This window comes from Podarcis vaucheri (genome assembly GCF_965113315.1).
Source record: "Podarcis vaucheri genome assembly, chromosome: 2".
Lineage (NCBI taxonomy): Eukaryota > Metazoa > Chordata > Lepidosauria > Squamata > Lacertidae > Podarcis > Podarcis vaucheri.
In genome coordinates, this window is record NC_138760.1 from 52,343,566 (window position 1) to 52,358,206 (window position 14,641).

General features: G+C 41.9%; 1 protein-coding gene across 19 annotated transcripts in view; it reads left to right on the top strand.

Moving 5' to 3' along the window:
• Nucleotides 1-14,641, top strand: part of TENM2 (teneurin transmembrane protein 2) — a 750,319-nt gene that overhangs the window by 346,688 nt on the left and 388,990 nt on the right. For 17 of the 19 annotated variants that reach the window (XM_082214667.1, XM_082214655.1, XM_082214668.1 and 14 more), the window contains one exon: nt 10,073-10,156. In XM_082214667.1, coding sequence (XP_082070793.1) covers nt 10,073-10,156 — 84 coding nt within the window. Of the gene's footprint in view, nt 1-7,234; nt 7,331-10,072; nt 10,157-14,641 lie in introns of those variants that run through there. The other 2 variants (XM_082214660.1, XM_082214665.1) reach the window with 2 other exon arrangements.

Here is a 14,641-nt window from a genome sequence, read left to right on the forward strand (position 1 = left end):
AAATCCATCAATGTCCCATTGAGATTAGTATTATTATTTTTTTAAAAAGATGGTGTAGAATCTGAATAAAAGCTTAATAACTAGATTATTTAGAACAATAGTCCTCATGAGAATGTTTGATTCTGAGTGTAGCTGCTAGAGAGAACCCTAAATGCAATTAGGTCTCACTCCCTGTGTGTGTCAAAGGCAGTAGTCACATAGAGGTATCCCAAAAGATGACATTAAAAAAAAAGTGTTCCAACATTTACATTTTTCATTCCTTTGGGTATCAGCAACAAAACCTTTGTTAAGAATTACTGGAGCCTTGGAAAACACACAGTAGAAAATTAGTTTTGAGAAACTTGTTTTAGATGTTTCACATCAAAAAGATGGATGCTTCTGCCACCACGGGGAAGCAGTTTGTTGTCCTCATCTGTAAGCTTTGTAATTGTTAGAAACTATTCTCCCAAGGTAGTCAGTGATAAGGACAAAAGGAAACTACTGTTTTCACTAAACACATACAAGTTATAAAGGGCAAACTGAACCAAGGTCAATTAAATCTCTCTCCCTTGTGTTGTAAATGCAGCTGCTGAACAAATATACAAAATAATTACAACACAAAACTGTATACTGTTACAGTGGTACCTCGGGTTACATACGCTTCAGGTTATAGACTCCACTAACCCAGAAATAGTACCTCGGGTTAAGAACTTTACTTCAGGGTAAGAACATAAATTGTGCAGCGGTGGCAGCGGGAGGCCCCGTTAGCTAATGTGGTACCTCAGGTTAAGAACAGTTTCAGGTTAAGAATGGACCTCCAGAACGAATTAAGTTCTTAACCCGAGGTACCACTGTATATAGATTGCAGGAGTATAGTTTGCATATTAAGAAAATATGCAAGGTTTTACTGGGCATCATTATTATTAAAACTATTCAGAAAGGAGGGCAGAAAATATAAGGTCCATTGGTAAAGGTAAAGGGACCCTGACCATTAGGTCCAGTCGCTGATGACTCTGGGGTTGCGGCGCTCATCTCGCTTTACTGGCCGAGGGAGCCAGCATACAGCTTCCAGGTCATGTGGTAAGCATGACTAAGCTGCTTCTGGCGAACCAGAGCAGCACACAGAAATGCCATTTACCTTCCCGCCGGAGCAGTACCTATTTATCTACTTGCACATCGTGCTTTCGAACTGCTAGGTTGGCAGGAGCAGGGATGGAGCAATGGGAGCTCAACCCGTTGCGGGGATTCGAACCGCCAACCTTCTTATCGGCAAGCCCTAGTCTTTGTGGTTTAACCCACAGCGCCACCCACATCCCATTGGTAGTGGCCTACAAAGACTTTTCTTTCCACCTGCATACTGGACATTGCTACTATTTGACAATTTGCCCACAAAACAGGAAGAAAAATGTACTGTCCAGATGCTCAGGAACAAACTACAGCTTAACCTTTCCTCCCATTTCACTTCCCTGATGAAAACTGCACATGTGAAGGCACAGAGAGAAGAAATGTGTTTCCCTCTCTGGGGATAACAAGGTTGGGCTGCTTTGAGGGATTGGCATGAAAGAACAGATTCACCCACACACACAAAGCACAGTGCCAATCCATAGCAGTTTGTGTTAGTCATTGTGGCCGCTCTGATAAAAGTTTCCAAAATGTAACCCTGAGGAATCCAATTGCACAAATGTCCTGGTGTAGAATAGTGGTCTTCTGGTACTATTTTCTGGAACCGCAGGAGGCAATGTAGAAGGAAACCATGGTATTGTGACTTTGAGGGGCGGGCAGGCTGTATGCCTGAGATACCTCTAATTCCTGGATGTAGCACAGATTCAATTTCTGGAATAGCCAGGCTCGCTTCCTGGTGAGGTAGTTGCCATCTAAGTATGGGTCGTTAAAGTAACAAAGAAAGTGGCTCAGTGCCAGAGGACAAATGAGTGGGCTTTTCCTCCCTCAACTGCCTGTTAGTTAGAGAGACAAAGAGTTGAGTTACGGGTATGTGAGCTAGAGCTGCAGGCTGCAGGCTGGGTAGATGGGAGAGGCAGAGCCATGCCTGATCCCTGTTTGAATCAAAGGCTGTGACTATGGGAGATGCAAGACCCTCTTGAGGTGTTAGTGCTGTGAGACCCTCCATTGTAGGATCAGATCGTATATACATGTAAATAAGTCATATATCCTAAAGACAGCACAATCTCTGCTGGCCCTCATTCTGAGGAAATTGAACTCTGTGTAAGTGCCTGGAACCCTTGGAATCTCATAACGCTTGGCGATTGGGGTGGTGCACAACACTATTAAAAGTTACTGGGAGGTGTTGGAGAAACAACAGGTCACTGTTTCTCTCACCTTGCACAAGGCTATTTCAGTTCCCAAACCAGTACAGAAGCTGTTTTGAAATTAAGTAAGTTGGTTAGTGTGTTGTGCTGATAACGCCAAGGTTGCAGGTTCATTCTCTGTATGGAACAACTACGTATTCCTACATTGCAGGGGGTTGGACTAGATGATTCTCAGGGTCCCTTCTAACTCTATGATTCTAAGCTCCTACAGGCATTGTATGCCACCAAAGAAGTGCATAACTAAGAGCATTGCTCTTGGGCAGCCTTTTCTTCAGGAGAATCCAGGCAAGTTTGGGCAGGATACGGTCCAAGTAGATGAGCAGACTGTTTCACTTCCAGGCTGCTTAAGCCTTCAGTTGCACTTGTGCCATTCTTGGTGGAATGGGTGGAATGAGCCCTGAGGTTCTGCAGTTCTCCAGGTCAACTTGAAATCTAGTGTTTCTTATCCTGGATTCTGTATTTAGCCTTGTGACCCAGTCACAAATTGTGTTCCAGACACTACTAATTTGTTCTGGTACTACCATTTTACGTGCTAAGAGCAGCTTAGCACCTTGTCAACTCTGTGGGGGGAGGGTCTTAAGTATGGAGGGCATTGCACTTTGTGTTAAGGCCCAAAGACCTTTTGAGGAGATACAAAGCATCGTGGAACATTTGACAAATGTCTTGTTCTGCTATGAACTTTCTGATGCCAAGAGCCATTCACAGTGGAACAGACTACCTCAGAAGGTGGTGGACTCTCCTTCGCTGGAGATGGCCATCTGACTGAGATTATTTAGCTGTGATTCCTGCATTGCAGGACTAGATGACCCTTTGGGTACCTTATAATTCTGCAGTTCTTTGGTTCCATACACAGCATGTTGCACCAACCATATAACATTTCCTGTTTTGCAGAATGCACACACTAATGTTCAAGAATCAAATCTGGATCCAGTGATCTGTGTTTAAAAGAGGAAATACTTTGCCATTCACTACATAGTTAAGAAATGCAAGAATTATAGGCATGCATTACATTTTCATTCTAACGATTCATGTACAGTATATTGTGTAATCCTTAATTTTATGGTACCAAAAGGAGTGCTGCTAGGATCAGGAGTAAAGTTTTATGTAAACCGTAAATCTGGCATATTGCAGCTATAAAAATATTTATTTTACACTTTTAAATTCAGTGCCCTAAATATTTAGATCCTTACATGTATGAGTGTTCAGAGAAATTAACTCTCCAATTTTTGAAATTGTTTTATATATATATTCCAAATACTGAACACAGAGTCCTTGGAAATTAACCAGCAATACTGTTTTTGTTTGTTTGTGGCAGACCTTTCAGGATTTTATTTCAAAACCCATTAGTGATTGAAATAAGTGACCATCACATAGTACTGGGGAAAGAGACAAATCATTCTACTTCCTAAATGCTGTTGGTTCCAAAGAGCAGTAATTTAAAATTAGTGGATTGTGGGAGGACGGAAGATTAAAGGTGATAGCTTGTTATGATTAGACTATGGTTCTGCTTCTGTTCCTGACTCATTGCAAAGCATATTGTGTGGATGAGCTGCTTGTGGGAGGACATCTAATGTGAAAGGAAGGTAGGCTTATCTAAATAGGACCAAAAGGAATTCTGTGAAGGCACCTGCCTGATATCAGTAGGCAGGGAGTGCCAAAGTGTTGATGCTGCCGCACTAAACAATTCAGTTCTTGCAGATGGGGTGCAGGTATGGGGATGTATGGTGTGTTGAGGAGGGGTAGTATCTATGTCGTGATCCTTCTGCGGTAGTTTGTCTACCTTTAGTCCCTACCTTGCACTCAACTATCACCTGTGACTCCTTGAAGCTGCCAGCATGTGATAGCGGCCACACCCTGGGAATGGCTTTGACTGGCTGACGAAACAACGTGAGGGTAGCCAGTGGGTACCTTGGTGAGTTAGGGAATTTCTGTGCATGCAAATACAGGCTCTGGCAGATTGAGCAGACAAGACCAATAATAAGTCTAACGGTCAAGAAGGCAGTTTCTGCACGTGCTGTAGAGGGAAGTGAGGGACAACCTAGGAAGGTAGAGAGCCCATATAGGAGAAGGCAAATTGATGCTAAACTTCTGCTGCCTTAGGGGAAAAGGCTAAGGAGTAAACCCTACATAAATCTGGAGTGGAGTCCCTAAGACAATTGGATAGTGCCTTGTACACCTTCCAGCAACTCCTGCAGCCTAGCTGGCCAAACGTATTGTTCTGTCTTTTGTGGACCACATCAGCAAGACCAATGGGGCGGGTCTTGTCCTCTGGGCATTCCAGAAACTTCATATACACTGCTCAGATCTGCAACCCAGGGCGGTCACTTTGGTGCTGCTAATGCAGCGCTTTGACTTCAGCCTCAGAGGCACACTCCATTGTCTCTTCACTGAAGCAGCAATAAGACAGGTCAGCATGTTTGGATAGAAATGGCCACAACTTTATTCATTACAGATGTCAGTTGGTTTGCCTCAGGCATTGGGTATGCATCCTGAATCAACCAGCCCAACTGTTGGTTGATCATTCTACCAGGGTTGATCCTGGGTTAATGGATCCCCCCATGATGAAAATCAAATAGGACAAACCCACCAGGGTGCCATTTGGGGAGTTCTATGGCCTGTTAGCCCCTGACTGGGCCCTTGGACAGAACCTTTCCCCTTGGACCTCTTTACCGAGGTAACCTGAAAATGTGTTCCAGTTTCGACTAAGGATACAATCCAGTGTGTTTTTCAGCCATAAAATTGTGACAGTTGCTATGAGGCAGGCAAAGCCCCCAGACGGGTCCAATTTGTTTGCGAGCAAATTTATTGCTGGCCTCAAATACAGTGACAAATAATTCCATAGCAGGGTCATGCATGTGCTCTACCATCTTACCTTTGGGCAGGGCCAAGACATACAGGGTGGGACATCTGTTGCCGACTGCAGTGCAGCTGTGAAGGCAGACATGAGTGGATACAGGCTTCCCCAAAGCCTTTCTCTCAGATCAGCCATAATTGGTTGAACTGAATTCAAATTATTGACAGGAAGACCAGCATCCCTCATGAATGGCTACAGCCAATGAAAAAGGATCCTCACTCTCCTTTCCAGCTTTTTATTTATTTTTTCAAAAATCATGAACTCATATGCAATTCACACAAGTGACACATTGTTAATATCACATTTTTAATAGCAGTTCTTGATTGGACACTACAAACATAAATGGGGCTCAGCCCCTGCAATAGCAGCCCAAACCATGTCATAATAGTCACAAATACATGTGTGTGTGTGTGTGTGTGTGTGTGTGTGTGTGTGTGTGAACGCTACTACAAGCAGCTTCACACCAGTTTTGGACACTTACAGCAGTCTGAAATGTTAAGAGAAGTGCTATAAATAAAAGCACTTTCTACTTTCATGAGCATGCACTTTTGACATGCTAATTACATTTGTACAATCGCCCAAAAGGCTTTAGCTCTGTTCCTGACAGAACAGAAAACACCTACCTCAAAATTGGTAATATGATGGAAAATGAGTCTCCCTTCCCTGTGAGCTACTTTTTTATTTATTGCATAACAATTTGAACTTTATGCATATGCATGTTTATACATGGACCCACTATTTCAGTTTTTCAAAAACAAATCTGTATCACTGATATTTCTAAGATCTATAGGGGTTCTGCTGCATTCCTTAATGTAGCAACAATATGCTTTCTGTGTAGGTCCACCTACATCAATAGGAAAATATTCTTAGCACCAGGGCAAAGGGAAGGGGTGGGGGGATATCTATTCATCTAACTAAATCAGTAACAGTGAGCAGCCCCTGAAATGAGCAAGCTTCCCTGCACACATCCTGAGATGGCCCACAAATCATGGGTGGGGTGGCAACACACACCAGAGAGAGCCAGGAACACAAACACAAGAGAAAGAGACAGAGAATAGTTGTGTGTGTTGGAGTGTGTTGGATTGGGCTGAGGTAACAAGAAAATGACTATCTGGTAGAGAAACACACATGAGCGGTGCAGCCCCAGCCCAACCCAGAAGCAGCCCATTTTGCATGCCTCTCCTTCATACAACAGTGTGTGAGAGAGAAAAACCAAACAAATATACAAGGCACTTTTCCCTCTCTGCTACCTGGGGAACACTTGCCTTTGGTGGGCTCACCTTTCCTCTCCTGCCCCTCTGTTCTCTCCACATAGTATTCAAATGAATCAGGAAACTGCTCTTTACTTTTCTAGTCCCGCACCCTTGGCGCCATTCCAATGACTCACTGTACAAGGTGGGCTGAGCTCAGGGCTGGAGAGAAAGGGAGGGAAGGAGGGAGGGAGAACAAGAGGAGAAGGCAAGGTGACAGCAGGAGCACTTCTGCTGCCTTGTGATATGAGAGGGTCGTGTGGTTGGGTGGAGTCATGGGATTCCCTGGAGGACAATAACGCTAATGCAGGAGCTGCTGAAGCAGAATGAGAGGACCGGGGTGAGGGGACATCTCTTTGAAGTCCCATCAGGAAAGTGTGGTCATTGCGATAAGGCTTCCTAAACCCTGTATCTTCCTCAGCCTTCACTCTCCTCAGCTGAGCAGCACAAGGAAGTGGGCTGAGCCCTGGAGACAGAGGGACTCCCTCCACCCCCAGTGCCCAGTGCTGGGAACAAACCACACCGTCTCTGGTCCCATGAGGTGCTGGGGTGAACCTCCTCAGCTCCTTCGGTGAGAACGGTGGCAGTTTCACCTCACGGGGCTGGAGCCAATGCAGTTTGTTGTTTCAACCTCAAGGTGTATCGCCAGATCATGATGTTTAGCTGGTGATACATCACAATGTTGAAAACCTGACATCACCCAGCCTAATGTCCAATTTGACAAAGCAACATCCTTGGAAGCTGCTGGAATATCAGGAGTGTCCAACACTGAGCTTGACCTCATTAGCTAGTATTATATATATTTGGAGTTAATTTCCTTTCTATGATGCCAGCTATAACAAGATATATTCCTCTTCATTTAATGTTGGGTGATCACTGGCAACCTTAAAATGAGAAAATGCTCTCTGAATTATTACATGGTTAGTTATGATGAAATCAACTATTTTTAGTAGATAACATTCTGTAGAAATCCTGAGTTCTGCATTTCTAAGTAGTTTTGACTTGACTACATATTTCTTAGTATTATTCATAGCTTTTTGCTTGCAATGAAGGGCCCTTGAAAATCTGCAATATTTTCTGGTGCTTTAAAATCAAGAGTTACTCATCAGACATAAAGCTCAGCTGATTAGACCTGGACAAGAGTACCTGAAAATGACATGGTTTGAAACACTCATACCTTTGATATCAGTTTTTACAGACAGCAAACTTCTCTTTGTGTACAGTAGAATAAGAGCTCTTAGCAGCCTGCTTTTGAAATCACACGGGTCTAGCTTTTAGACACCTATTGAATGGCATAACATTTTTATGTCAAATCGGCTTAAGAAATCCAACTGATTGTAATGTGGTTAATTTGATAACAAATCATCACTGATTAATGAAAAGTCCCAGGTCCATCACATTGGACAAGTGGGACTTGCAGTGTATCCTCAGCTTCTAAAAGGCATGATCTTGCTCAGATTCCAGGCTGCCATAAACAGAAGCTATGCTGTACTGTTCAGGCTTTTTGGAGCATTCTCCCTCAACCCTAATCCTGCTCTCCAGAATAAAGCTTTTAGGGCTTTCAGCAGGCCAACTTCTTCACTCCGCCTTATCCCAGCTCCCCTGTCCTCTCCTTCTCCCCACAACTCCTACAACAACATTCATAATGTCCTTAATGGGGGGGGGGACATGACTTTTTAATTACTTTTAATTTACAAACGTATATTTTATTTATGATTTATTTATTAAAATATTTATATTTCATCTTTTAGACAAATGTCCTCCATCTGCCAGGGTATCCCTGAATATATAGAAACCACAACCTTTGGGCTGAACTCATTTCACTTTGAAACCAATGGACATTCAGCCACCCAAGTTCATTATTAGAGGAAACTATTGAAATGTCAGAGATCTTTTAAATGGCAGGTCATGCGTTTAGTATATAGTGTATCATGGGTATGTCATTTTTGCAAAATATAATTCCTTCAACCGTAACATGGGAATACAAATATGGGTCAGGACAGCCAACATGATGTCTTCCTGATGTTGTGGACTACAACTCCTATCATTCTTGGCCATTGGGCATGCTGCCTGGATCTACAGGGAGCCATAGCCTGAAACAGCTGATGGGTATCCCATTGGCTACCCTGGTGTCAGGGAAGAGTTAGAGTTAGAAGTTTCCAGTTTCCCAGAGGGAGAAAGCTTTCCCCAAGGGGGGGGGGAGAGAGCAGTGAATCTAATAGAAGAGAGCAACAGGAACAACAGAGAGGGACTGGCTGTTCACAGGAAAGGCAAGGGTTAAGTTCTAGCTCAGATTCGGAGGAGGGGAGATACAAGCCAGCTCTAGTGAGGAGGTTAGAAAAAAGAGCGGGAAAGCGAAAGGAACGGCGCATTCGCCATTTTGAGAGTGGGCGGTCACGGAGAAGCAGAGCTCAGAAGGTATCTGAAATAAGTGACTCTGAGGAATAATAGTTAAAGATAAAAACCGTTTATAAGATGGTTTGTTAATACGCAATAAAAAGTTATAAAAGAACAAGAAACGTTTGTGTGGTGATCAGAAGAGGACAACAACCAGTCCTGACACCTGGTCTATTTTTTAAATAATAATAACTGACTGTGTTTTGATATTAGTGAATTTCCACCTCATCCCATCATTTTTCCATGGAAATGCTCTGCATTGTGCACAGCTTATCATCAAATGTATCACAGATAATTTTTAAAATTGATTCCAGAGGTGCTGCAACTTTCATTTCCTCTACTGATTCACAATAGTGGATATGTGCACAGGGGGTGATTGACCCCTGGTTTGGAACCATAGCCCCACCTCCACCCCTGCAAAATTGTTCTGCTTCAGTTTACCTGCCTTTCTCTTCACTCCTTATTCTTTCCCTTTTGTGTCTATTAAATGGTAAGCCATCAGCTAGGGGTCTTCTTGTTTTTAACCATCTTTGTACCATACCCAGAACATCTTAGGCGCCTTATAAATGCCAAATAATAGTGGGTTTTTTATTAAGAAAAAAGAGAAGTACTCCATACCAGTGAGTAGTGGTACAAAAAAGGCTTGGTTATACAATTTTTTAAAAATGAGTTTAGTGTTGATATTCATAGATGCATTGAAAAATGTTTTGGTTAATCTGAAAAGGACCTGTTTGATTATTCTTATTATTTTGAATATGTCTTCCATTGCAAAATGCTTCTTAATATGCTTTCATAATGATTCCTAAAAAGTCAGATAAATTACTTTTGTAACTAATATAGAATGATATAAATTGGAAACATGTTATTAGGCTTATTCTGTTTATTCTCAGTTACTTGGTTTCCTGTCTAATTTGCATTCTGCAAAAATAATCCAGATGATGTTGATTCTTTATTAATATTTGTAAGTAAAGTAACTCAAGGCAAAATCTATGACTTGATATAAACAGACAATATTCACATTGAAAATTTGTTCATGAATGGTATAGTCCATGGGGACTAATATACATTACACCTAGTAATTCTATCAGCATGTTTTTGGGATATTAGATGTAGTTGCACAAAATGTTTTGCTGATGTGTGGTGGGTGGCGAAGGTGAACAATTCTCAAAATCCTGACAGCTGAACATGCCATCTAAAAATGCTTGTGTGACAATGAAGGTTGATGAAGAGCTGGTTCTAAAACTTATGTATTTTATTTTATTTAGATTTTCATACACAACTTTCTGAGACTTTGAAAGACAGACAGACAGGCTGGCAGCAGCTGGCTGAAACAAAGAACTCTCTAATACGTAAGGTTTTCATCTTCCTTCACCCTGTATTTCCTATAACTCAGTTCGCAGCCTTGCTAGCTGTCTGTTTCCAGCTTTGATTAGTCTAGCCCAATTTATATGATGTTTTCACTTTTATTTGTCTGTGTGTTTCTTGTTTGCTGGTCAGTGTTACTGCTTAGAATTAGTTTCTTCTTTTTAAAATACTGGTTTATGTATTGGATGGAGAGCTCATTGTCAAGATGCAGTACTGAAAGTGTGAGAGGTACAGGACCTAGTGTTGAAAATATGGAAGGTTAGATGCATTTTATCTTCTTAGAAAATGTGGTTACAGAATCCGATACTTGCCCTTTGACCGCTAAAATGCAAAGTTTGTTTACTGCAAATGCTCCACTACTTCCACTAGGACCTCTTCCACATAATATCCCTCCCGGGGGGGGGGGTTCTAAAAGGATGCACATGAGAAATTTGATTATACATCCATGATGGATTCTTAGGAAAGCTACCAGGAGGATCTGGTCAGCATCTTGTCCTATGCAATAATCTTTTCTGAAAATTCTACACAAAAATATTTAGTTCAAATATATCAAAATCTGTGACAAATATTCCAAAAGCATATTGAAAGTAGTCCTTAAAGTAAATAATATTTTAAATTAATTACCTCAGTAACAAAAATGGTAGCGTATAGGCTTTTAACTCACTAAATCGTTATATGGAACAACTTCTGTGAATGCAGTGGAACTTTCCCTCCCTCTCCTCCTTGGTGCCTCTCATACAATCCACAAATCTGCTCCAGTGGGTTAAGGGAATCTCCAGAGCAGATTTGGGGTGCATGCAAGGGAAGGAGAGGAAGGTGAAGTTCTGTTGCACTCATCTAAGTTGTTCTGTGTGTGCAGCGATGTAGTTTTATACTGTCTTTGGTTTTTACTAACTTAGGCTGCTTCCTGTGCTATATTTTGGAAAACAATTCCTCAGTGCAGAATGAACTCATATGTATAAAAACATACGTTTGTGTGGAGGAGACCTTTCATTTTATAGTTGCTGCTTGTGTGTTGCTGCTGACATAGAAGAGTCAAGTTTTATACATGTGAACACTGTTTATTAATTACTGTGACTTGGACCCTGGAAGGGCTCCTTCCATTTACAGAGAGCTGTTTCTATCTCAGGCCTCTGCCTGTCTGCTGACTTTAGCCCAGTTCAAACACCCCTAAACGTTCGATTTTCTCCTAACTCCCAGTGTGTTGAGGGAGGCGCACCCATTTGTCCTCTGGTGTAGAGCCACTTCCTTTGTTACCCTAATGACCAAGGCCATCTTAACCATAGGCACCAGGGGTGCGGGGCGTCGGGCTCTCAGGGGTGCCAGGCCGAGAGTCCGGGGCCCAAGAGTTGGAGTCCAGGGAAGAGCCCACCCGTCAGAGCGCCATGACGGGCTCTTCTGCTGCGGGCTCTTGTGCCACGAGTTCAGGGGTGGGTGAGCCAGCGAAACACTGAGGCGGCCAGCCGGCTCCACCCTTCTGCACGCCTGGGACTGGCATAGGGCCATGGAGAGGCCCGCCCAGCGCACGCTGCTTACACCACGAGGCACTTGGCTTCGCTCAGGCCGATCTGTTGCGCTGGGCTCCTTATGTTTCCTGTTTTCGTTTCCTGAGCAGAGATAAGCATGGTGCCAGCTCCCTAAAAAGGTCAACATCTGTGGCCCCCCCCCTAAAAAAAGGTCGACAACTCTGGGCTACCTGGGCGGATGACGCTGGGTGGATCCTTTCACCCTGGCGCTCCATATCCCCTGCTAATGACCCATACTTAGGTCCATTACTAAGAAGCTGGTCTGGCTATTCCGACAATCAAATCCTCGCTGGATCTGGGAATTAGAAGGGACTCAGGTATATAGCCTACCCCCAAAAAACCACCCTCACAACAATATATTATCCTGCCAGTGGGCTCTCATGTCCAGTCAATATACATTTGATATAATTTGTACAAATGAACTTCTCTGAATGGGAATGATGCACACTGCTGTATATTCAGTTGTGCTGACTTGTAAAGGTGCTGCCTAAACGTCAAGACCCATATGCAGCTGCAACATGATTCTTCCAAAGGAAATTATTCGTGAGTGTGTCCCGCACATACAACACATGCACACATTCCCCAGCTGGTCATCTAAGGACTGTCAGCTAACCCTTTGTTGCTAGCCAAGTCTGTTTTTATGCCAGTTTCCTTTATTTACTAATATTTGAAAAAGATGGAGGGGTGCTCATAACAACGAAGGATGCTTGAGAATTATGCTTCCAGTTGAAGACTCTAGCTCTAGATATTATCCAGATTAAGATTCAGTGACATTCTATGCATTCCACACATATGTAGCCATAATTTTTGTAAGCTAACAAGGAAAACTAGATATATGGTAAACATGTGATTGCTTATTTTCCTTTGTGTGTCTTTTGGGGAAGCTACTCTTCCTAGGGCTACTAACCAAAGTGCTAATATCTCATTATATGATCTTGTTATTTCTTCCACACAAGTGACCAGAACTGGTCTCAAATTATTCTTAGCTAACTTTCCTAACATGTCAAACATGAAACTTGAACCCTTGTGCATGCAAAGCATATTGTAGCCATGAGTGACAGGCTCTCATAACAACAAAAAACGTAGCCCTGCTAGATGAGATTAAAAAACTATCTTCTCCCACATCCAGTTTCACACAGTGGCCAGCCAGATGCTCAGAAAAAGGACATGAGGCAGTAGTCCTTTTCTGCTATCGTTTCCCAGCAATGGTTAATTTGAGCACATCTAAAAGTCAGTTAAAATGCTAAGAAAAAGTGCTTTGTCAGTCACCCACCCCACCTCATTCAGCTACCAAGTTTTATTGACAAGGAACAGTAGTGTACTATGGCATTTCCAAATTCAGGAAGAAAATCATTTGTTTGGAAAGGTAGCATACGAGGAATACAAATTATAAACTACCCTTCACCCTAACATGCAGGGAGTTAATGGCACAAATGAATGTTCAAACATACATTCTCACTACAGTCTGAAACTACTTTTTCTCAACATTTGCACAGTCTGCAAGTGGTCAGTTCCTTATCACTTCAGGTAAATTTGTAATAATAACACCATGGTGTCTTAATATTCCCTGAAGGCTAGTTTCCTTTGCCTTTCTTACAGGCTGTTAGACATGAATACTATGATAACTCATGATCAGCCATTGTATCGCAACATTCATAATGTGACTCAGTATCTGCACCCAATAACCACAGTTGCTTAATTCATGCTAGGAATAATTTCCTCTTGAAACCTTTGCTTTCAATTTGAAACACTGTGTTTGCTTTGGTCCATTTTATTACTTGCCAGGAACTTGTTCTTGTAGAAAGGACAAATGCTGTTACTGGTATAGTTTGCACATGGTTACATCTAAAAAGAACCACATCATTCGCTGTAGAAAATTGAGTAATCCTATTGCTCTGACAACAATAATAATGATAAACAAACTGAATATTTTGTTACAGATTTTATTTGTGTGTGTGATTATTTACCTCAGTTAAAGCAAATGATTATAAAATGCATTTTAACACATTAAGATATAACTCCTTTATTTATTATACTTTAATATGGGATGAGAATCATGTCTACATATATAATCTTAATGTAGTAATTCAGAAGTTGGGCACTGTATACTGAAATAACAGGATACTACATAAAATGACACAGGTGTGGGAATTGGCAGTAATATCAGCATTGCAGTACTAGCAATTTGTTGAAAGAATTATGACCAAATCATGCATTTTGGTTCTGTGAATAGACAGATGGCACAGACTTTGCCATCTATCTGAGGACACATCCCTACAATGACTGCAGTATGTTTCAACAACACATGAGGCTATTGTAAAAGCAAAACCTTTGTTTCTCTGTAGATAAAAGATTAGATCCTACATGTATCTTCCACGAATGGAAGGACTCCTTATATTAATGGAAGGTGTTTGATCCAGCAGAGGATCCCACTGGTGGAAGGGCAGAAGAGACCATTTTTGCTAATTGCCCTGACTCCCCTGTAGCAGCACCCCATCCCAGTTCTAGAGGACCCCACAATTGTGCAAAGCAGTTTTGGGAGGTGTGCCACAAGAGTTTCACTGAAATATTTGGGGTAGAAATAAGTTTTTGTGAGGGTGAATATTTTCCCCAAACCATTCTTACATGACATTCTTGTGTGCTTTTTATCACCTATTGGTACCAGCTTCTTTTCCTAACCTGCAAGTTGCAATTTAACAGGCTTCTTCATGAAGTGATACCTACCAATCAGCAATTAAGTTGGCAATTAATGATACCATGTCATTATACAGCCAATAAGATATGGTTGTGTGACCATCTTACCAAGCCAGGTCAGATTGAAGGTGATTTCACTCTTAAGTAGAAAAACATTTTAGCCCCATTTTGTATGGATTCCCAAACAATTATTGAAATAAGTGTGCTTATTTCATGGAAGCAATGTTTTTAACAAAGTGTACTCCATTT